This window comes from Nerophis lumbriciformis, linkage group LG08, assembly GCF_033978685.3.
Source record: "Nerophis lumbriciformis linkage group LG08, RoL_Nlum_v2.1, whole genome shotgun sequence".
NCBI classification, from domain to species: domain Eukaryota; kingdom Metazoa; phylum Chordata; class Actinopteri; order Syngnathiformes; family Syngnathidae; genus Nerophis; species Nerophis lumbriciformis.
In genome coordinates this window covers 4,887,956-4,911,046 of record NC_084555.2, presented here as the reverse complement: position 1 = coordinate 4,911,046, position 23,091 = coordinate 4,887,956, and the positions used below count along the sequence as shown (strand labels likewise).

The 23,091-nt window shown below is 43.6% G+C and overlaps 1 protein-coding gene across 3 annotated transcripts in view; it reads right to left on the bottom strand.

The window, feature by feature from the left end:
* The window catches only part of stxbp6 (syntaxin binding protein 6 (amisyn)), a 229,945-nt gene that overhangs the window by 41,869 nt on the left and 164,985 nt on the right, over window positions 1-23,091 (bottom strand). For 2 of the 3 annotated variants that reach the window (XM_072913630.1, XM_061968169.2), the window contains 2 exons: window positions 13,875-14,032; window positions 5,563-7,200 (listed from right to left, as the gene is read on the bottom strand). In XM_072913630.1, coding sequence (XP_072769731.1) covers window positions 7,177-7,200; window positions 13,875-14,032 — 182 coding nt within the window. In that variant the 3' untranslated portion in view covers window positions 5,563-7,176. Of the gene's footprint in view, window positions 1-5,562; window positions 7,201-13,874; window positions 14,033-23,091 lie in introns of those variants that run through there. The other variant, XM_061968170.2, reaches the window with a different exon arrangement.

Sequence of the window (23,091 nt, the reverse complement as noted above, 5' to 3'; positions counted from 1 at the left end):
GCAATAACAGTGATTTGCAAAAAAAAATATGTACACATAAAAATGACAGAACATTGGATTAGACATCTTTTTTATTATGAAAACAATAAAACATCCAAAGTGTGTGTGTGTGTGTGTTATGCAGAGGAGTTGAAAGCACACTGAGATTTTTAGGCCACACTCAATTGCTTTTAAAAGAGCACAACGCCACTGAACTGGCAGCGCGTTAAAAACGTTGTCGATTAAGAACACGCGTACAATGTAGAAAAAAATAAACAAAAAAAGCTTCATTACACCTGGAATGCGAGTGGCGGTATTAGCAGCGAGGAATCCAAACAGCCTTAAAAAAAACATAACACCAATACTTCATCTTGTGGTTGTTCTGCTTTGAGATGGACCAAAGTAAGGAGAGCCATTGAATGAAAAACACTCAATAAGGCGCAGACAAATCATTAGCTCGACAGAAGTTTGACGTAATTTGCTGCTTTTTACAACGCAGGAGTTAGTTTATCCAAGCGATGCGCCTCTTGGGAACATAAACTCCATAATACAGACAAAATAATCCTCTTCCAGGGCGGGCTGGATTTTTTGAGGGGACGGGGAATACAGGTAAAAGCCAGTAAATTAGAATATTTTGAAAAACTTGATTTATTTCAGTAATTGCATTCAAAAGGTGTAACTTGTACATTATATTTATTCATTGCACACAGACTGATGCATTCAAATGTTTATTTCATTTCATTTTGATGATTTGAAGTGGCAACAAATGAAAATCCAAAATTCCATGTGTCACAAAATTAGAATATTACTTAAGGCTAATACAAAAAAGGGATTTTTAGAAATGTTGGCCAACTGAAAAGTATGAAAATGAAAAATATGAGCATGTACAATACTCAATACTTGGTTGGAGCTCCTTTTGCCTCAATTACTGCGTTAATGCGGCGTGGCATGGAGTCGATGAGTTTCTGGCACTGCTCAGGTGTTATGAGAGCCCAGGTTGCTCTGATAGTGGCCTTCAACTCTTCTGCGTTTTTGGGTCTGGCATTCTGCATCTTCCTTTTCACAATACCCCACAGATTTTCTATGGGGCTAAGGTCAGGGGAGTTGGCGGGCCAATTTAGAACAGAAATACCATGGTCCGTAAACCAGGCACGGGTAGATTTTGCGCTGTGTGCAGGTGCCAAGTCCTGTTGGAACTTGAAATCTCCATCTCCATAGAGCAGGTCAGCAGCAGGAAGCATGAAGTGCTCTAAAACTTGCTGGTAGACGGCTGCGTTGACCCTGGATCTCAGGAAACAGAGTGGACCGACACCAGCAGATGACATGGGTTGGTTTGGTTTGCATTTCCTTTGGAAATCAAGGTCCCAGAGTCTGGAGGAAGACAGGAGAGGCACAGGATCCACGTTGCCTGAAGTCTAGTGTAAAGTTTCCACCATCAGTGATGGTTTGGGGTGCCGTTTGTCATCTGCTGGTGTCGGTCCACTCTGTTTCCTGAGATCCAGGATTTTCATTTGTTGCCACTTCAAATCATCAAAATTAAATGAAATAAACATTTGAATGCATCAGTCTGTGTGCAATGAATAAATATAATGTACAAGTTACACCTTTTGAATGCAATTACTGAAATAAATCAAGTTTTTCAAAATATTCTAATTTACTGGCTTTTACCTGTACATATAAATACCGTATTTTCCAGACTATAAGCCGCTACTTTTTTCCCCCCGCGCTTTGAAACCTGCGGCTTATCAAACGGTGTGGGCAATTTATGGGTTTTTCTTTGCCAACGGCCATAAGATTTTGTATTCAACAAATCATTTTCATATCACGCCGACAGAGACGCTAAAAAAGGTTTGTTATTGTTTGTGCTACGGCGCCATCTTTTGGATGAGTTCGCTCAATGCAGGTGCTTTGGGTTGACTTTTGTGCCGGAAGAATACTCCGTTCATCTAAACCGGGGGTCGGCAACCCGCGGCTCTGGAGCCACATGCGGCTCTTTAGCGCCGCCCTAGTGGCTCTCTGGAGCTTTTTCGAAAATGTATGAAAAAAGATGAGGGGGGAAAAAATAAATTTTTTGTGTTAATATGGTTTCTGAAGGAGGACAAACATGACACAAACCTCCCCAATTGTTATAAAGCACACTTTGTATTAAACGTGCTTCACCGATTCGAGTATTTGGCGAGCGCCGTTTTGTCCCACTAATTTTGGCGGTTCTTGAACTCACCGTAGTTTGTTTACATGTATAACTTTCTAGGACGTGTTTTATGCCACTTCTTTTTCTGTCTCATTTTGTCCACCAAACTTTTAACGTTGTGCATGAATACACAGAGGTGAGTTTTGTTGATGTTATTGACTTGTGTGGAGTGCTAATCGGGCATATTTGGTCAGAGCATGACTGCAAGCTAATCGATGCTAACATGCTATTTAGGCTAGCTATATGTACATATTGCATCATAATGCCTCATTTGTAGCTATATTTGAGCTCATTTAGTTTCCTTTAAGTCCTCTTAATTCAATTTATATCTCATGACACGCTATCTGTATGTAATTTGGCTTTTAATTTGTTTTGCGGCTCCAGACAGATTTGTTTTTGTATTTTTGGTCCAATATGGCTCTTTCAACATTTTGGGTTGCCGACCCCTGATCTAAACCATTCCATGTGATGTCTGTGGGAGTGTTTTCATGTATATTTGTACGCGCTATCGTAATGTAATCAAGCTAGCGTCGTTAGCATTAGTGAACATGCTAACACGTTTACAAGTGTCCGGGTTAGTATTATTAACTTACAATGGCATTTTTTTTGTATTGTTTTAGTTTCGTAAACTCACCAAAACGTCACCGTGGAGTTATTGAGTCCGTTACGCAGCTAGTGGGTCCATGACGGTGACTTACGTTTTGTTTGATCAGCCGTTTTACTGCCGTGCTAGAGACACTGTTTACAATTTAAGCAAGTAAATAAACATTTCCAAAATATGTAGCCCTGTTATATATCTGTGTTTTATAATCTGGTGCAGCTAATTTATGTAAAAAAAAAAAAATTCTAAAATTTGGTGGGTGTGGCTTAAATACTGGTGCGCTCTATAGCCCAGTAAATACGGTATATGTAATTTTTATTTTTTTTATTTTTTTTATAGTCTCACTTGTGGTTTATTTACTAGACTGCATTAACCTAAATGTAAGATGCTATTTAGGAAAAAACAACAACATTTTTTTTGGAGTGGATCCCTGTGTCTCGCCAGGTCATGTGTGTGAGTGACAGGCAGACAAGCTTTGAGTTATTTATGGAGAAATCGTTTGGCTGTTTTGCATCTCTCGAGACCCCGCATATGCAGTAAGACAACCTGTCTATTCCAGAATACCTTCTTATATTCAGGTTAAAAGGGTACACAGTATATTTGATATAAAAATAAGTGTTTTATGTGTCATGAAATGGACAACAAACTAACAAGAATCTTGGAAATTCCTTGGGGGGAAAAAAATATATACTGAAAAAATTAACTACTAGGGGTACTTACACAGGAAATTTAAAAAAATACATACAGTGCAGGTCTAAAGTTTGGACAAACCTCCTCATTCTATGCGTTTTCTTTATTTTCAGGACTATTTACATTGTAGATTGTCCCTGAAGGCATCAAAACTATGACACCTGTGAAGTGAAACCCCTTTCTTCTTGAAGCTCATGGAGAGAATGCCAAGAGTGTGCAAAGCAGTAATCAGAGCAAAGGGTGGCTATTTTGAAGAAACTAGAATATAAAACATGTTTTCAGTTATTTCACCTTTTTTTTTTTGTTAAGTACATAAGTCCACATGTGTTCATTCATAGTTATGATGCCTTCAGTGACAATCTACAATGTAAATAGTCATGAAAATAAAGAAAACGCATTAAATGAGGAGAAGGTGTCCAAACTTTTGGCCTGTACTGTATATATTAATTTTCTGTCTCACTTGTGGGTATTGAACTATATCGTATTAACCTAAATACAAGACCACCCTGAATATAAGACAGTGTTTTTTTGGGTTGGAGCTCCTAAGACAAAAATCTTGCTTTCAGCAACTTTTTGGGGCTTTTTGGGGCTTTTTTTGGGCCTCTTTTGAGCGTGTCTGTGTCCCTCCAGGCCACGGGCGTGTGTGAGTGACAGGAAGAAAGGCTCTCACTCGCTATGGAAGATGTCATTTAGTGCCACTTGTGTTAGTTTGCATATATAAATGTCCACGGGCATATTGGAAAACCTGTCTTTTCTTTACATTCAGGTTAATACAGTAGAAGTATTTTATCAATAAATACATTTTTTATATTCACTGAAATAATAGACAACGGCATAGCTTAAAGCGGGGTTTCCAAATCTGAGGGTCAGGGCCCAAAATGTGTTGCGACGAGCCTCTTGAAATTTAGAAAATGAAAAAAAATATATTGTTCAGGGGTCTTACAAAAGAAATCAAATATATATACAGGTAAAAGCCAGTAAATTAGAATATTTTGAAAAACTTGATTTATTTCAGTAATTGCATTCAAAAAGTGTAACTTGTACATTATATTTATTCATTGCACACAGACTGATGCATTCAAATGTTTATTTCATTTAATTGTGATGATTTGAAGTGGCAACAAATGAAAATCCAAAATTCCGTGTGTCACAAAATTAGAATATTACTTAAGGCTAATACAGAAAAGGGATTTTTAGAAATGTTGGCCAACTGAAAAGTATGAAAATGAAAAATATGAGCATGTACAATACTCAATACTTGGTTGGAGCTCCTTTTGCCTCAATTACTGCGTTAATGCGGCGTGGCATGGAGTCGATGGGTTTCTGGCACTGCTCAGGTGTTATGAGAGCCCAGGTTGCTCTGATAGTGGCCTTCAACTCTTCTGCGTTTTTGGGTCTGGCATTCTGCATCTTCCTTTTCACAATACCCCACAGATTTTCTATGGGGCTAAGGTCAGGGGAGTTGGCGGGCCAATTTAGAACAGAAATACCATGGTCCGTAAACCAGGCACGGGTAGATTTTGCGCTGTGTGCAGGCGCCAAGTCCTGTTGGAACTTGAAATCTCCATCTCCATAGAGCAGGTCAGCAGCAGGAAGCATGAAGTTCTCTAAAACTTGCTGGTAGATGGCTGCGTTGACCCTGGATCTCAGGAAACAGAGTGGACCGACACCAGCAGATGACATGGCACCCCAAACCATCACCCAACCATGCAAATTTTGCATTTCCTTTGGAAATCGAGGGCCCAGAGTCTGGAGGAAGACAGGAGAGGCACAGGATCCACGTTGCCTGAAGTCTAGTGTAAAGTTTCCACCATCAGTGATGGTTTGGGGTGCCATGTCATCTGCTGGTGTCGGTCCACTCTGTTTCCTGAGATCCAGGGTCAACGCAGCCGTCTACCAGCAAGTTTTAGAGCACTTCATGCTTCCTGCTGCTGACCTGCTCTATGGAGATGGAGATTTCAAGTTCCAACAGGACTTGGCGCCTGCACACAGCGCAAAATCTACCCGTGCCTGGTTTACGGACCATGGTATTTCTGTTCTAAATTGGCCCGCCAACTCCCCTGACCTTAGCCCCATAGAAAATCTGCGGGGTATTGTGAAAAGGAAGATGCAGAATGCCAGACCCAAAGACGCAGAAGAGTTGAAGGCCACTATCAGAGCAACCTGGGCTCTCATAACACCTGAGCAGTGCCAGAAACTCATCGACTCCATGCCACGCCGCATTAACGCAGTAATTGAGGCAAAAGGAGCTCCAACCAAGTATTGAGTATTGTACATGCTCATATTTTTCATTTTCATACTTTTCAGTTGGCCAACATTTCTAAAAATCCCTTTTTTGTATTAGCCTTACACAATATTCTAATTTTGTGACACACGGAATTTTGGATTTTCATTTGTTGCCACTTCAAATCATCAAAATTAAATGAAATAAACAATTGAATGCATCAGTCTGTGTGCAATGAATAAATATAATGTACAAGTTACACTTTTTGAATGCAATTACTGAAATAAATCAAGTTTTTCAAAATATTCTAATTTACTGGCTTTTACCTGTATATAAATGTTTTCACTCTCATTTGTGGTTATTGAACTATATATTATTAAACCAAATATAAAGGCGACCCTGAATATAAGACAACGCCATGTTTTGGGGGGAAAAAAAATGTTGGAATTACTGTAATGCACTGTAAAAATAAATATTTGTAGATTTTTAATAAACGGCAGCTCAGTCGCCAGAACTTTACCCTAAAAATACCGTAAAAGTATTGTTACTACAGTGCCTTAAATTTAAGGGGGGGATTTTACTGTAAAAAAAACAAAACAGTGGTATGGTTTTCCCTTTACAGTAATGCACTGGAAAAAAAACATTATAGATTTTACAGTTAACAGCTGCAAGAATTTTCCTGTAAAAAATAAGTTTTTCTGTTTACCATAATACACTGAAAAAACGAAAACGATAGATTTTATGGTAAAAAAAAAGAAAAAAGAAAGAAATACAAATGAAAGATAAAAATCGTGTTTTCAGGAACTTTTTTTTTTTTCCCCTCTTTTTGAGTGTGGCTCTCCATGCCACTGGCGTGTGTGAGTGACAGGAAGAAAGGCTCTCACTCGCTCGGGAAGTCGTTTGGCGCATGTATGAACCTGAACACACTGAATACACGACGAGCGATATATTTTCATATATTTAGGTTAATACAGTACTTATCTTGTATATATTAGGAAATCATGGACGAAAGCATAACTTAAAGCACAGTTTTTGTGGGTAAAAACGCAGCGTGGGCATCGAACGCTGTGTATTTTTAGTGTGGTTCTCAGGGATGTTTGAGAAACCCTGACAAAGTGAGACGTCCCCAACAATTCATAGTACACTATGGACATTGTGATAGCTGTGCAGGAAATGTTTCCCGGATTAAAAGCGCGTGATCGCTGCCATGTGCATAAAGCGACAAACAAACGGCGATAAAAAAAACGGTCCAGCTTGTCAGCGTGACAAGAACGTTATTGACAGACTTTCATCAAGTGGTCCCAAGTCGACAGTTTCCTCCTCCCGTCACACAAAGCAATTACACAAATGTTACAATGTCTTTTTAAAAAAAAAAAAAAACACCAAAAAAAAACAAAAATCGGAGTCCGCATTTTCGGCACAGCGATGAGCAACTGGCGGACACTCATCCCACCCATTCCGAGCCCACTGTTGGTTTTGGCAGTGGTTGTTTTAACACTTGTGCTTCATGGCAAGCTGTAGAAAAACACAGTAGGGGTCGGGGTTTGTAGAATGTACACAAAGTTAATAAGAAAGATCCTCATTTACTGTAGTTCCTTTTTTTTTTTTTTTTTTTTTTTTTTTTTTTTAACTCAACTGCAGAGAGTATCAGGCATTTCCAAGGGGGCAAGCTTTTAATTTTTAAATTGATTAAAATTAATTAAAAAAAATTAAAAGCTTTAATACATTTTTAATAATATTCTTCAAATATAAAATGTTACCTGAGAAATATACCTTATAAAAACAATTAAAAAATATAATATAATTTATAATTCAATATACAGGTAAAAGCCAGTAAATTAGAATATTTTGAAAAACTTGATTTATTTCAGTAATTGCATTCAAAAGGTGTAACTTGTACATTATATTTATTCATTGCACACAGACTGATGCATTCAAATGTTTATTTCATTTAATTTTGATGATTTGAAGTGGCAACAAATGAAAATCCAAAATTCCGTGTGTCACAAAATTAGAATATTACTTAAGGCTAATACAAAAAAGGGATTTTTAGAAATGTTGGCCAACTGAAAAGTATGAAAATGAAAAATATGAGCATGTACAATACTCAATCAATACTTGGTTGGAGCTCCTTTTGCCTCAATTACTGCGTTAATGCGGCGTGGCATGGAGTCGATGAGTTTCTGGCACTGCTCAGGTGTTATGAGAGCCCAGGTTGCTCTGATAGTGGCCTTCAACTCTTCTGCGTTTTTGGGTCTGGCATTCTGCATCTTCCTTTTCACAATACCCCACAGATTTTCTATGGGGCTAAGGTCAGGGGAGTTGGCGGGCCAATTTAGAACAGAAATACCATGGTCCGTAAACCAGGCACGGGTAGATTTTGCGCTGTGTGCAGGCGCCAAGTCCTGTTGGAACTTGAAATCTCCATCTCCATAGAGCAGGTCAGCAGCAGGAAGCATGAAGTGCTCTAAAACTTGCTGGTAGACGGCTGCGTTGACCCTGGATCTCAGGAAACAGAGTGGACCGACACCAGCAGATGACATGGCACCCCAAACCATCACTGATGGTGGAAACTTTACACTAGACTTCAGGCAACGTGGATCCTGTGCCTCTCCTGTCTTCCTCCAGACTCTGGGACCTCGATTTCCAAAGGAAATGCAAAATTTGCATGGTTGGGTGATGGTTTGGGGTGCCATGTCATCTGCTGGTGTCGGTCCACTCTGTTTCCTGAGATCCAGGGTCAACGCAGCCGTCTACCAGCAAGTTTTAGAGCACTTCATGCTTCCTACTGCTGACCTGCTCTATGGAGATGGAGATTTCAAGTTCCAACAGGACTTGGCGCCTGCACACAGCGCAAAATCTACCCGTGCCTGGTTTACGGACCATGGTATTTCTGTTCTAAATTGGCCCGCCAACACCCCTGACCTTAGCCCCATAGAAAATCTGTGGGGTATTGTGAAAAGGAAGATGCAGAATGCCAGACCCAAAAATGCAGAAGAGTTGAAGGCCACTATCAGAGCAACCTGGGCTCTCATAACACCTGAGCAGTGCCAGAAACTCATCGACTCCATGCCACGCCGCATTAACGCAGTAATTGAGGCAAAAGGAGCTCCAACCAAGTATTGAGTATTGTACATGCTCATATTTTTCATTTTCATACTTTTCAGTTGGCCAACATTTCTAAAAATCCCTTTTTTGTATTAGCCTTAAGTAATATTCTAATTTTGTGACACACGGAATTTTGGATTTTCATTTGTTGCCACTTCAAATCATCAAAATTAAATGAAATAAACATTTGAATGCATCAGTCTGTGTGCAATGAATAAATATAATGTACAAGTTACACCTTTTGAATGCAATTACTGAAATAAATCAAGTTTTTCAAAATATTCTAATTTACTGGCTTTTACCTGTATATTCAAAATAAGTCATTCAAAGAAAAAATATTTTTAATTATTTTTGTCAATTTGTTTTAATACATTTAAATTCAACAAATTTCATGTATTTTATCAATTTTATTAATAAAATCCATCCATCCATCCATCCATCTTCTTCCGCTTATCCGAGGTCGGGTGGCGGGGGCAGCAGCCTCAGCAGGGAAGCCCAGACTTACCTCTCCCCAGCCACTTCGTCCAGCTCTTCCTGTGGGACCCCGAGGCGTTCCCAGGCCAGCCGGGAGACATAGTCTTCCCAACGTGTCCTGGGTCTTCCCCGCGGCTTCCTACCGGTCGGACGTGCCCTAAACACCTCCCTAGGGAGGCGTTCGGGTGGCATCCTGACCAGATGCCCGAACCACCTCATCTGGCTCCTCTCGATGTGGAGGAGTAGCGGCTTTACTTTGAGCTGCCCCCGGATGGCAGAGCTTCTCACCCTATCTCTAAGGGAGAGCCCCGTCACCCAGCGGAGGAAACTCATTTCGGCCGCTTGTACCCGTGATCTTGTCCTTTCGGTCATAACCCAAAGCTCATGACCATAGGTGAGGATGGGAACGTAGATCGACCGGTAAATTGAGAGCTTTGCCTTCCGGCTCAGCTCCTTCTTCACCACAACGGATCGATACAGCGTCCGCATTACTGAAGACGCCGCACCGATCCGCCTGTCAATCTCACGATCCACTCTTCCCTCACTCGTGAACAAGACTCCGAGGTACTTGAACTCCTCCACTTGGGGCAAGATCTCCTCCCCAACCCGGAGATGGCACTCCACCCTATTTTTAATTATTTTGTCAATTTGTTTTAATACATTTAAATTCAATACATTTCATGTATTTTATCAATTTTATTAATAAAATAACATTGGTAAATTGGTTGGTTTAATTATGTTGTCAATTTGTTTTAATACATTTAAATTCAACAAATGTCATGTATTTTATCAATTTTATTAATAAAATACATGAAATGTGTTGAATTTAAATGTATTAAAACAAATTGACAAAAATAATTATACTCCGAAAAATACGGTACATATATATTTTTTTTTTTTACACTATTAGACTATGTAGATAGTAGAGATGCGCGGTTTGCGGACACAACCGCGGAGTCCGCGGATTATCCGCGGATCGGGCGGATGAAATTTAAAAAAATAAGATTTTATCCGCTCGCGGGTCGGGTCGGGCGGATTAATTAGATTTTTTTTTTTTTTTTTTTTTTTTTGTTTTTTTGTTTTTTTTTTGCGGGTGGCAGTTAAACCAATTGGGAAATATATATACATAGTTAAATGTTGTTACCCACATACGAAAAACGAGCAGGCACCTGCAGCATATGCCACAACAGAAGAAAAAAAAGAAAAAGAGATGGACACTTTTACGGAGCGGAGGGACGCCTCGCCGGGGTCCGGGACCGAGGCTCCTTCCCCCGAGAGGGCCCCACCGGGAGCCGTAGCTGAGGCGATCCGCGAGAAGGGCCCGACGCACGTCCAGGGTCACTACCGCGCCCACCGCACCGACACCCCGCCTCGTCCGCTTTCGCCGCGGCCGGCGTCACGCGCAGCAGGTAAGCAGCTTACCTGCCCGCCACCCCCGTGGCCGGGGGCTCGTAACATGGGTCACTCCGCGCGCTCCGCCCGCGCAGCTTACCTGCTTGCTCGCAAAATGATTATTAGCATTTAGACAGGTTAAAATGTTGCTAAAACCATCACTTTTCTATCAGTCACAGTGACTTTTCAAAACAAAAATATTACAGCAAAAATCATATGGGTTGATTGACATGTTTATTCTGTAAGCTAACTTCAATAGTTTGAAATTATTTTGACAGTTAATGCCAGTTATCCTGTCAACCTTTCACAAGACTTCAATTTGTTAATTGAAAGTATAAATAGTATAAACACTTTTAACAGTATGTCGGGCTGTGAAATACAGCCGACAGGATGGCGCACCAAACACAAAGCAAGGCCATGGTGCAGGAGAACAAAGGACTTCTTTCATTTAAGGTTTGTGATAAACCATCAAACTCATTCGTTAAAAGGACTCTATAGTAATATAAAGCGAATTTTTCTGGACATTATCATGCAAGAAAAGTTTATTTTTGGGATCGCGATCACCGCGTAATGATTTTTAAAGGTTGCATTACATTATTAACTGTCCCATGTGATCAGCCAGTGCGATTGGAAGTCCATGCTCAATTATTGCCTCCGTAAATAAAACTTCGGCATTTATCACATCCAAAGAATCTGTTTGGGCGACGAAAAACGTTGAAAGTTTTCCACTTGTATCGCTAGCAACGGCATTAGACTTGTGTTTTTTTGTCCCAACGTGGTCTTTTACATCGCTAATTCCTCCGTGTCCGATCGAAAAATCTTGTCTGCACAAGGTGCAATTCGCGTAGTTTTCACCCTTTTTTTTTAAATTAATATTAGATATATAACAACGGGCGGATGGCGGGCGGGTGCAGTTCTGATCAAACGTTACATCGGGTGGATGGCGGATGGTTGACGACTTTCTGCCGCGGTTGCGGATGAAATAAATTGCCTATCCGCTAGAGATGCGCGGTTTGCGGACACAACCGCGGAGTCCGCGGATTATCCGCGGATCGGGCGGATGAAATTTAAAAAAATAAGATTTTATCCGCTCGCGGGTCGGGTCGGGCGGATTAATTAGATTTTTTTTTTTTTTTTTTTTTTTTTTTTTTTTTTTTTTTTTTTGCGGGTGGCAGTTAAACCAATTGGGAAATATATATACATAGTTAAATGTTGTTACCCACATACGAAAAACGAGCAGGCACCTGCTGCATATGCCACAACAGAAGAAAAAAAAAGAAAAGAGATGGACACTTTTACGGAGCGGAGAAGGGACGCCTCGCCGGGGTCCGGGACCGAGGCCCCTTCCCCCGAGAGGGCCCCACCGGGAACCGTAGCTGAGGCGATCCGCGAGAAGGGCCCGACGCACGTCCAGGGTCACTACCGCGCCCACCGCACCGACACCCCGCCTCGTCCGCCTTCGCCGCGGCCGGCGTCACGCGCAGCAGGTAAGCAGCTTACCTGCCCGCCACCCCCGTGGCCGGGGGCTCGTAACAGGGGTCACTCCGCGCGCTCCGCCCGCGCAGCTTACCTGCCCGCCACCCCTGTTGCCGGGGGCGCGTAACAGGGGTCACTCCGCGCGCAGTGCGCTCACGAAAGGGGTGGGGCTCACCCTGGTTGATATAGAGAGCAGGACGGTGGCCATGGAAGTCGGAACCCGCTAAGGAGTGTGTAACAACCCACCTGCCGAATCAACTAGCCCTGAAAATGGATGGCGCTGGAGCGTCGAGCCCATATACCCGGCCGTCGCCGGCAGCGAGACGCGCTTGGAGGTGCGCTCAGCGCGGCTCCCATATGATTGCGCACTGGTGTGCGTCTGGGTCGTGACAGCGTGGCACGCGAAAGTCTGTGCTGCGTTGGATCAGTCTCCTTTCTTTAACAGGCAAAAGCTTTATAACCTCAGTGAGGTTATAAAGCTTGCGCACCAAACACGAAGCAAGGCCATGGTGCAGGAGAACAAAGGACTTCTTTCATTTAAGGTTTGTGATAAACCATCAAACTCATTCGTTAAAAGGACTCTATAGTAATATAAAGCGAATTTTTCTGGACATTATCATGCAAGAAAAGTTTATTTTTGGGACCGCGATCACCGCGTAATGATTTTTAAAGGTTGCATGACAAACATTTAACTGTCCCATGTGATCAGCCAGTGCGATTGGAAATCCATGCTCAATTATTGCCTCCGTAAATAAAACTTCGGCATTTATCACATCCAAAGAATCTGTTTGGGCGACGAAAAACGTTGAAAGTTTTCCACTTGTATCGCTAGCAACGGCATTAGACTTGTGTTTTTTTGTCCCAACGTGGTCTTTTACATCCCTAATTCCTCCGTGTCCGATCGAAAAATCTTGTCTGCACAAGGTGCAATTCGCGTAGTTTTCACCCTTTTTTTTTTTTTTTAATTAATGAAAAACCCGGAATAGGTTGATGAAAACCGTACGAATTACGGGAAAACCGGAGTAGTTGGCAGGCTCACTAATGCCTTGCATCATCTATATTAGATCGGGCGGATGGCGGGCGGGTGCAGTTCTGATCAAACGTTACATCGGGTGGATGGCGGATGGTTGACGACTTTCTGACGCGGTTGCGGATGAAATAAATTGCCGATCCGCGCATCTCTAACCCCAATCATTTTTAAGGTGTTGCTACTTTTATTTCATTTCCACTTCCACTTCCTTTGTTTTCACTTTATCAAAGTGCGCATGCAAGTGACGTCGAGGTCACATTGGGGCCACATTGGGGCCTGTGCGCGTTTACACTGGAGTCTGATCAAAAAAACACACTTTTTTTGCAGTGTAAACATACTGCCGGATAAAATCTGATTTCAAAAAATGTGGGCCATTTAGCCTGCAGTGTAAACATAGTCAAAGTTAAGGATGTTTATTGGTTTTGGATTGAGAATATTATGGGTTAACTTTATTTTGCACGAGCATTTTAGAATATTATTTGAAAGATTGGGGACAGTTTGATGGAGAAATTGAATATTCCAATGAATTCCTTTGGGATTGTTTTAAGATATGGAGAAATAGGAGGCTGACAATCATTCCCGACCTTAGAGCTTCCACTGTAGTTGCAACTGAATTGATTATATTTTGACTTGCCCCACAATTCCAACAGCAGACGAGCAGATAAAGCCACGGCGCTGCAATGCATCACAAGCAGGACGAGCGCCTCACCTTGTGTGCTGTGACAGCAAACTGTTCGGCGCTGTTCATCATGTCGGCAGTCCTCTCCTCGGCCCGGCCCAATCGCTCACCTCGCTCGTTCAGAGCCTGACTCGCCTTCTGTACGGCGCTCGTCACGCTGTCGGCGGCTGAGTGCAGTATACTGTTACCTGTAAAAAAAGCAAAGTAGAAGACAAGAGAAGAGAGACAGAAAAGGATGGAGGTGATTGGTATGGGATTAATAAAAAAAAAAAAGTTGATTTTCTTTTAGGAAATATGTGGCACGGCATGCATTGTCACATCTTATAGAATTTGTTATAGTAATAATAATACATTAAATTTACAAGCACCTCTCAAAAAAATCCAAGGACACTTTACAATATACAGATAAAATGATAAAACAACGACGGATAAAATCTAGAGATGCCTGCCGATATTATCGGCCGATAAATGCTTTAAAATGTAATATCGGAAATGATCGGTATGGGTTTCAACCTCCCGATTTTCCCGGGAGACTTTTAGCGCCCTCTACAACCTGTCGTCACATCCGCTTTCCCTCCATGCAAACAGCGTGCCGGCCAAGTCTCATAATATATGCGGCTTTTACACACACATTTGTTGAATGCAAAGCATACTTGATCAACAGCCATACAGGTCACACTGGATTATATTGACGGTCAGCTGGTGCGCCCGGGGAAAGCGCGGGTATTCCCCCATTTTTCAATTATTCGGGATAGATTGTACCGAGTGGGCCGTGACACTCAAACCGGGGAGGAACACACCCAGTTGTTGGTGCCAAAACGCCACCGGGAAATGGTTTTCCAGGCGGCGCATTTTAATCCCATGTCTGGCCATTTAGGGTATGATAAAACACTTAATCGGGTCATGGTCCGATTCTATTGGCCAGGCCTCCGGGCAAACGTGCGCCGTTGGTGCGCTGCCTGCCCAGACTGCCAGCTGGTGAACCCAGCGGCCAACCCAAAGGCGCCCTTGCGCCCATTACCGCTCATGGAGGTCCCGTTCGAGAGAATTGGGATGGACCTCATCGGACCATTTCACCCGAGCACACGGGGATACCGCTTTGTGTTAGTCCTGGTGGATTACGCAACGCGCTATCCCGAAGCAGTGCCCTTGCGCTCTATCTCTGCCAAGAGTGTTGCGCAAGCGCTGTTTCAGGTCATCTCCCGAGTTGGAATCCCGAAAGAGATTCTGACTGACCAAGGCACGTCCTTTATGTCGCGCACGATAAAGGAACTTTACGGGTTATTGGGAATTAAAGCGATCCGCACCAGCGTATATCATCCGCAAACAGATGGGCTGGTGGAGAGATTAAATAAAACGCTGAAAACCATGATCCGTAAATGTATGCACGAGGACAAACAGAATTGGGATGAATGGTTGGACCCCCTAATGTTTGCAATGCGCGAGGTACCCCAGGCCTCAGTTGGTTTTGCACCGTTTGAGTTATTATACGGCCGAAGGCCTCGCGGAGTGCTGGACGTTATTAAGGAAAGCTGGGAGGAGGGTCCGAGCTCCAGCAAAAATGAAATTCAGTACGTCATAGATATGCGAGCAAAACTCCACAAGGTGGGGCACTTGTCACGTGAGAATTTGCTCCGTGCCCAAGAGCGTCAGCGGCGCACGTATAACAGGGGGACCCAACTACGCAAATTCACACCGGGAGAAAAAGTACTTGTATTACTTCCAACCTCAAACTCCAAATTACTTGCAAAGTGGCAGGGACCCTTTGAGGTCGCACGGCAAGTGGGTGATGTCGATTATGAGGTTCGGCGCTCGGACCGACGCAGAGACACTCAGATTTACCATCTGAACCTGCTGAAGGCGTGGAAGGAGGCGGAGCCTGTTTCCATGGTGACAGTAGTGAGGGAGGAGGAGGAGTTGGGGCCGGAGATCCCGCGCTCTGGCCCGGCCCCTCGGCTGACCTGTGATGACCAGCTCACATTGGCGCAGAGAGCGGAGGTTGCTGAGTTACAGCAGCGCTACTCTGATGTGTTCTCCTCGCGGCCCGGTCGCACGAATCTCATCCGACATCATATTGAGACCAGCCCGGGGGTTACGGTGCGGTCTCGGCCATATCGGCTTCCCGAACACAAGCGCAAAGTGGTTCGGGAGGAATTAAAAACCATGCTTGAGTTGGGGGTGATAGAAGAATCCCACAGCGCGTGGTGCAGTCCCATTGTTCTGGTTGGGAAGAAGGATGGGACTGTGCGGTTCTGTGTGGATTACCGCAGGGTGAATGAACAATCACGGTTTGACGCGTACCCAATGCCTCGGGTCGACGAGCTCCTAGATCGGCTGGGCACTGCTCGTTTTTTCACGACGCTGGATTTGACCAAGGGCTACTGGCAGATTCCCTTGTCACCAGAGTCCCGAGAAAAAACGGCTTTCTCCACTCCGGAAGGTTTGTACCAATTTGTGACACTTCCGTTTGGCTTGTTCGGTGCGCCCGCCGCGTTCCAGCGTCTCATGGACCGCGTGCTGCGCCCCCACGCTGCATACGCGGCTGCCTACCTGGATGATGTCATCATCCAGAGTGGCAGCTGGGAAGAACACATGCGGCGGGTGGGGGCGGTGCTCGAGTCCCTGAGGCGGGCGGGGCTCACCGCCAACCCGGCGAAGTGCGCAGTTGGCCGGAGGGAGGTACAGTATCTGGGGTACCACTTGGGAGGGGGACAGGTGCGGCCCCAGGTAGACAAAACAGCGGCAATCGCGGCCTGTCCACCCCCCAAGACAAAAAAAGAGGTGAGGCAGTTTTTGGGACTGGCGGGCTATTACCGGCGGTTCATTCCCCGGTTCGCGGACTTAACCGGCCCACTGACTGACCTCACCCGAAAGGGTGCTCCAGAACTGGTCCAGTGGACGGAGCAGTGCCAGCGGGGGTTTGAGAAGGTAAAAACAGCACTCTGCGAGGAGCCGGTGCTGCACATGCCTAACTTTGACATCCCTTTCTGTCTGCAGGCGGACGCGTCGGGCCGGGGGCTGGGGGCGGTGCTGTCCCAGCGGGTGGGGGACGTCGACCGCCCCGTGCTGTACATCAGCCGTAAACTCTCGGACCGGGAGGCAAGGTACAGCACGGTGGAGAGGGAGTGCCTTGCCATCCGGTGGGCGGTCGGGGCCCTCCGCTACTACCTGTTGGGGCGTGCCTTCAGTCTCTGCTCGGACCACAAACCGATCCAGTGGCTCCACCGCATGAAGGACGCCAACGCGCGGATCACCCGGTGGTATCTGGCATTACAGCCCTACAACTTCCGGGTGGTCCACAGGCCGGGTGCGCAGATGGCCGTGGCCGACTTCCTCTCTCGCCCCGCTATGGGGGGGTGTGGGGGGGAGTGGGCGCGGCCGGACGGCTGCCCGGCCTGAGTCTAGTGGTGGAGGCATGTGGAGAGGGGCGTGGTTCACGCGTTCCCTGCGGGCGGGGTGTGTGCAGGGGCCGGCCATGAAGCGGCAGACAGGTGAGTGGATATCTCAGCTGGAACGAGTTATCTAATCACCTGTTCCTTTTATTAGCAGCGTCGGAGACCATGAGGGGGTGTGTGGGCTGGAGACGACGAGAGCGACACCACGAGAGAGACGCTGAAAAGCGGAAAGAGACTTTGGGAGAAAGAAAATAAAATAATTGTAAACGCTGCATCGGATGGTTGTGACAGTTCCTGTGGTCCCAGACAAACCCGTACCTAAGCCTTGCTACAAGAAGTATCCCACACTTCTCTTTTGTAAAGTAAATGTGTACAGCCGATATGGGCATCTACATCAACTATATGATTTGCCTGAGTAGTGTTGCGTTTGGACCAGTTGTTGGTCTCATTATATTTCCAAAGCTTTGGAAATATAATGAGACCAGTCCAGCATAGAACGTTCAATCGCGCAGCTAAGAAGGTCTGATCTAAAATATGGAAACCTTCTCTTCTATAAAGTGTCTCTCCCTCCCACCCTCGTTGTCTTGTCTCTCTTTCTCGCCCAAACACATGCCCATTGTCCTCCTCAGCTGGACACAGGAACAGATAAGGAAAAGGAGTATCTCTCCTCCTTACATTCCAAAGTCAAGGTTAGCACACAGTATTTGCAGACAACCAAAAGACCACAATTGGAAGAAGAACACTAGCTGTTTTGTAATATGATTATGAAAATAAAGAAGTAACACTTAAATATGGATATATGTAAATATCTGCCTCCGACAGTAGCTGGACAGAACAAAAAATTATTTTATTTTTTTTCATCTTAGTTGTTATTGTCTTATACACTAAAAACTACAACAGAACCACTACTCGGAAATCACTTTTTTCAGTCTTGATTGGCAACAATGCTCTTAGAGCTCATGGCTATAGTACGACTTGTTGGTCTGGCATGCTCTTGACAAGCTGGAAAAGCATTTCCCTGTCAATATAAAGTATTAGATATTAATATCAGAAGCCCCAGTGAATGATTTCCTCTGACAATTCATCTGCTGCATGTCAAGAGAGCTACTATGCTATGCTATACTATGCTGAGCCATCACTAAGAAGGCTCAGCAGCGGCTGCACTTCCTGAGAGTCGTCAAGAAGTACAACCTGTACTCCAACCTGCTGCTGACCTTCTACCGCTCATCCATTGAGAGCCTACTGACATACTGCATCACAGCATGGTACGGCAGCTGCACCGTTGCAGACAATGAGACAGACATTTACACCTCCCGCTGCCTCAGCAGAGCTACCAACATTATCAAGGACAGCTCTCACCCTGTCTTTGACCTGTTTGACCTGCTGCCCTCAGGAAGGCGCTGCAGGGTCATCAGGTCTAAGACAAACAGACTCAAGAACAGTTTTTTCCCTAAAGCCATAACCACGGTGAACTCTCATAGGCACTGATTTTATAGTTTAGCACCTCTCTGTGTGCAATTTTTACTTTCCACCCACAGTCTGAATGCTTCTGTATATATGTATATAGTATACAAACCCCGTTTCCATATGAGTTGGGAAATTGTGTTAGATGTAAATATAAACGGAATACAATGATTTGCAAATAATTTTCAACCCATATTCAGTTGAATATGCTACAAAGACAACATATTTGATGTTCAGACTGATAAACTTTTTTTTTTTTTGCAAATAATCATTAACTTTAGAATTTGATGCCAGCAACACGCGACAAGGAAGTTGGGAAAGGTGGCAATAAATACTGATAAAGTTGAGGAATGCTCATTAAACACTTATTTGGAACATCCCACATGTGAACAGGCAAATTGGGAACAGGTGGGTGCTATGATTGAGTATAAAAGTAGATTCCATGAAATGCTCAGTCATTCACAAACAAGGATGGGGCGAGGGTCACCACTTTGTCAACAAATGCGTGAGCAAATTGTTGAACAGTTTAAGAAAAACATTTCTCAACCAGCTATTGCAAGGAATTTAGGGATTTCACCATCTACGGTCCGTAATATCATCAAAGGGTTCAGAGAATCTGGAGAAATCACTGCACGTAAGCAGCTAAGCCCGTGACCTTCGATCCCTCAGGCTGTACTGCATCAACAAGCGACATCAGTGTGTAAAGAATATCACCACATGGGCTCAGGAACACTTCAGAAACCCACTATCAGTAACTACAGTTGGTCGCTACATCTGTAAGTGCAAGTTAAAACTCTCCTATGCAAGGCGAAAACCGTTTATCAACAACACCCAGAAACGCCGTCGGCTTCGCTGGGCCTAAGCTCATCTAAGATGGACTGATACAAAGTGGAAAAGTGTTCTGTGGTCTGACGAGTCCACATTTTAAATTGTTTTTGGAAACTGTGGAGGTCGTGTCCTCCGGACCAAAGAGGAAAAGAACCATCCGGATTGTTATAGGCGCAAAGTTGAAAAGCCAGCATATATGATGGTATAGGGGTGTGTTAGTGCCCAAGACATGGGTAACTTACACATCTGTGAAGGCGCCATTAATACTGAAAGGTACATACAGGTTTTGGAGCAACATATGTTGCCATCCAAGCAACGTTACCATGGACGCCCCTGCTTATTTCAGCAAGACAAGGCCAAGCCACGTGTTGCATCAATGTGGCTTCATAGTAAAAGAGTGCGGGTACTAGACTGGCCTGCCTGTAGTCCAGACCTGTCTCCCATTGGAAATGTGTGGCGCATTATGAAGAGCATTATGAACGGAGATCCCCGGACGACTGTTGAACAATTTAAGCTGTACATCAAGCAAGAATGGGAAAGAATTCCACCTGAGAAGCTTAAAAATGTGTCTCCTCAGTTCCCAAACGTTTACTGAGTGTTGTTAAACGGAAAGACCATGTAACACAGTGGTGAACATGCTCTTTCCCAACTACTTTGGCACGTGTTGCAGCCATGAAATTCTAAGTTAATTATTATTTGCAAAAAAAAAAAAAGTTTATGAGTTTGAACATCAATTATCTTGTCTTTGTAGTGCATTCAACTGAATATGGGTTGAAAAGGATTTGCAAATCATTGTATTCCGTTTATATTTACATCTAACACAATTTCCCAACTCATATGAAAACGGGGTTTGTAATATTACATTTTTAAACAACACATTCAGAACATTCGTTCTCAGGACTGGACTGTGCACCTTACCTCCTTTTGCACTATTTATTTTCTTTCCTTCCTATGTTTTGCATATTTATAGACTGTCGCACTGATACTGGAGTTGCATTTAATCTCATTGTACCTGTGTATAGTGACAATAAAAGGCATTCTATTCTATTCTATTCTATTCTAACAGCCTGACTCGGACCCACAATTGTGTTTTCCTTGATACGTCACCTGTCATTTTATGACGAAGCTTCTGTGAATAGCAAGCCTGTTTATGGAAATATTCCCAGCCACTGCAACACATGACCGGCAGGAAGAGGACAGCTGGTATCCCTTCAAAGGATGTTAACTTGATTAAGTAATTTCGGAGGAGGCACACTTCTTGTCTGGACAATTCCTCTTAGATTTCCGCACCAGACCTTTTCAACTTGAGCCAGATTTCTTTTAATCCTCCTCCTCCTCATCCTTCAGGGGAGTCCAGGAAGTAATACTCCCATCACCATTATCATCTCAGTGCAACTCCCACCCTCCAGAAGTGAGTACTCGGAGAACATCTCCCATTATTTGTCTTCGCGCGACCTGCATTTTTTTCCCCGAGGCTCCTCATCTGCCATTCGTTCAGAGGCAAACTGCAGCGCGGGCTCCCCTACCACGGAGAATATAATTACAGAAAAGCAGGGTGTGGACGCACCGTGGAGAGCAAGGGAAGGAGCTGAATGGATCGTGGGAGTAGATTATGTTGCATTGTTTCAATATTGGCCAAAGTTGAGAAGCCTTTATTGTTGGGAGTTTTTGTGTAAAAGTAGACAGTTTTATGTCGTCCACAGCTCCTTTACCACATGGGGTCCCCCAGGGCTCAATCCTTGCCCCAATTTTATTTGCGCTTTACCTTCTCCCCCTTGGTTCTATTTTTAGGAAGTACAGTATTGCATTTCATTTTTATGCCGATGATTGCCAGATTTATTTTCCCATGGCACAAAATAACACGGTTCAACGTCTTATTGACTGCCTGCACGACATCAAAGTCTGGCTTTCAGCTAACTTCCTGAGCCTAAATGAAGATAAAACAGAAGTTATGTTGTTCGGTCCAAGTCGCTCTCCCTCCCCCAACGTTGACCTCGGCACTCTGACCCCGTATCTCAGCGACTCTGTCACAAACCTGGGGGTAAAGTTTGACTCAGATTTTAAATTCGAAAAACAAATCAGCAGCGTCGTTCAAAAAAGCTTTTATCAATTACGCCAAATAGCGAAAGTGAAACCGCTTCTATCAAGACATGATCTTGAGAAATTAATCCACGCTTTTATCTCGACTCGTCTTGATTACTGTAATGCCCTGTATGTTGGCATTAGCCAGGCCTCCCTCGCCCGCCTGCAGCTCGTGCAGAACTCTGCTGCTCGTCTGCTAACACAGACCCGCAGACGTGAGCACATCACCCCTATTTTAGCGTCCCTTCACTGGCTCCCTGTGCGTTACCGAATACATTTTAAACTCCTTTTATTTGTTTTTAAATGTCTAAACAACTTCGCGCCAACCTATCTCTCCGACCTCCTTCAGCCTTACTGCCCCACCCGATCCTTAAGATGAGCCGATCAGCTGCTGTTGACGGTCCCTGACACAAGGCTGAAGCTTAGAGGTGACAGAGCTTTCGCCGTTGCTGCTCCCAAGCTCTGGAACGACCTACCCCTGAGTGTTAGACAAGCCTCCTCTCTTCCTGTTTTTAAATCTCTCTTAAAAACATACTTTTATTCCATGGCTTTTAACACTGAGTGATATCCATCCTGCAATGGCGCCCCATAATACACCTGCTGTGATCCTGTTTTTATGTTTTTATTAATTCTATTTTAATTATTTATTTTTTATCGTGTTCTGTTTGTGTTGTGTCGTGTTTGCTCGGTACTCGTTTTATCTTTTAACCTGCTCATTGTACAGCACTTTGGCTACCCCTGTGGTAAATTTTAAATGTGCTTTATAAATAAAGTTGATTTGATTGATTTGATTTGATTTGACATGTTTCTGCAGTCTTCTTCAGAAGGGTCACCTGACCAGATGACAGGCGAAACATGTCTGGTAATAATTCCATCTAATATACCGAAAATATGGTCTGATTACAAGAACATTTGAAAAAGTATATGAATAAGAAGTTATAATGAAGGTATTTGTCGTGGCTGCACTGTACAATATGACTACTGCCACAATACTAATGAATGAGTCAGTTGCGATTAGATTTAATGTAAAGAGACTCACCTCTGAAGTATAAGCATTTCTCTCCCTCTACTGCGTCCCTAACGCATCAGATTTTCAATTTGTTTAATCGTTGTATTATTATGGTAGATAACGTCCTTATACACCCAAGAGCAATATCTCCGATAAACACAAAAGGTTGGTATTTTCTTGTATTGAATTCATTATGTCAACATGGTAGGCTATAGGCTGCTAAAAGCTTGCATCAACAGCTTAGCACGCAATCGCACACAAGCTAGAGATACATAATACTTGTTCTTAATTAACAATATGAAATCTAATTAATAATAAAAAACAAGTATCAAATAATTACACCATATTTTCCAGACTCAAGCGTGCACCGGTATTTAAGCCGCACACACTAAAGTTTAGAAGAACTAAATACACTATATTGCCAAAAGTATTCGACCACCTGACTTGACTCACATATGAACTTGAAGTG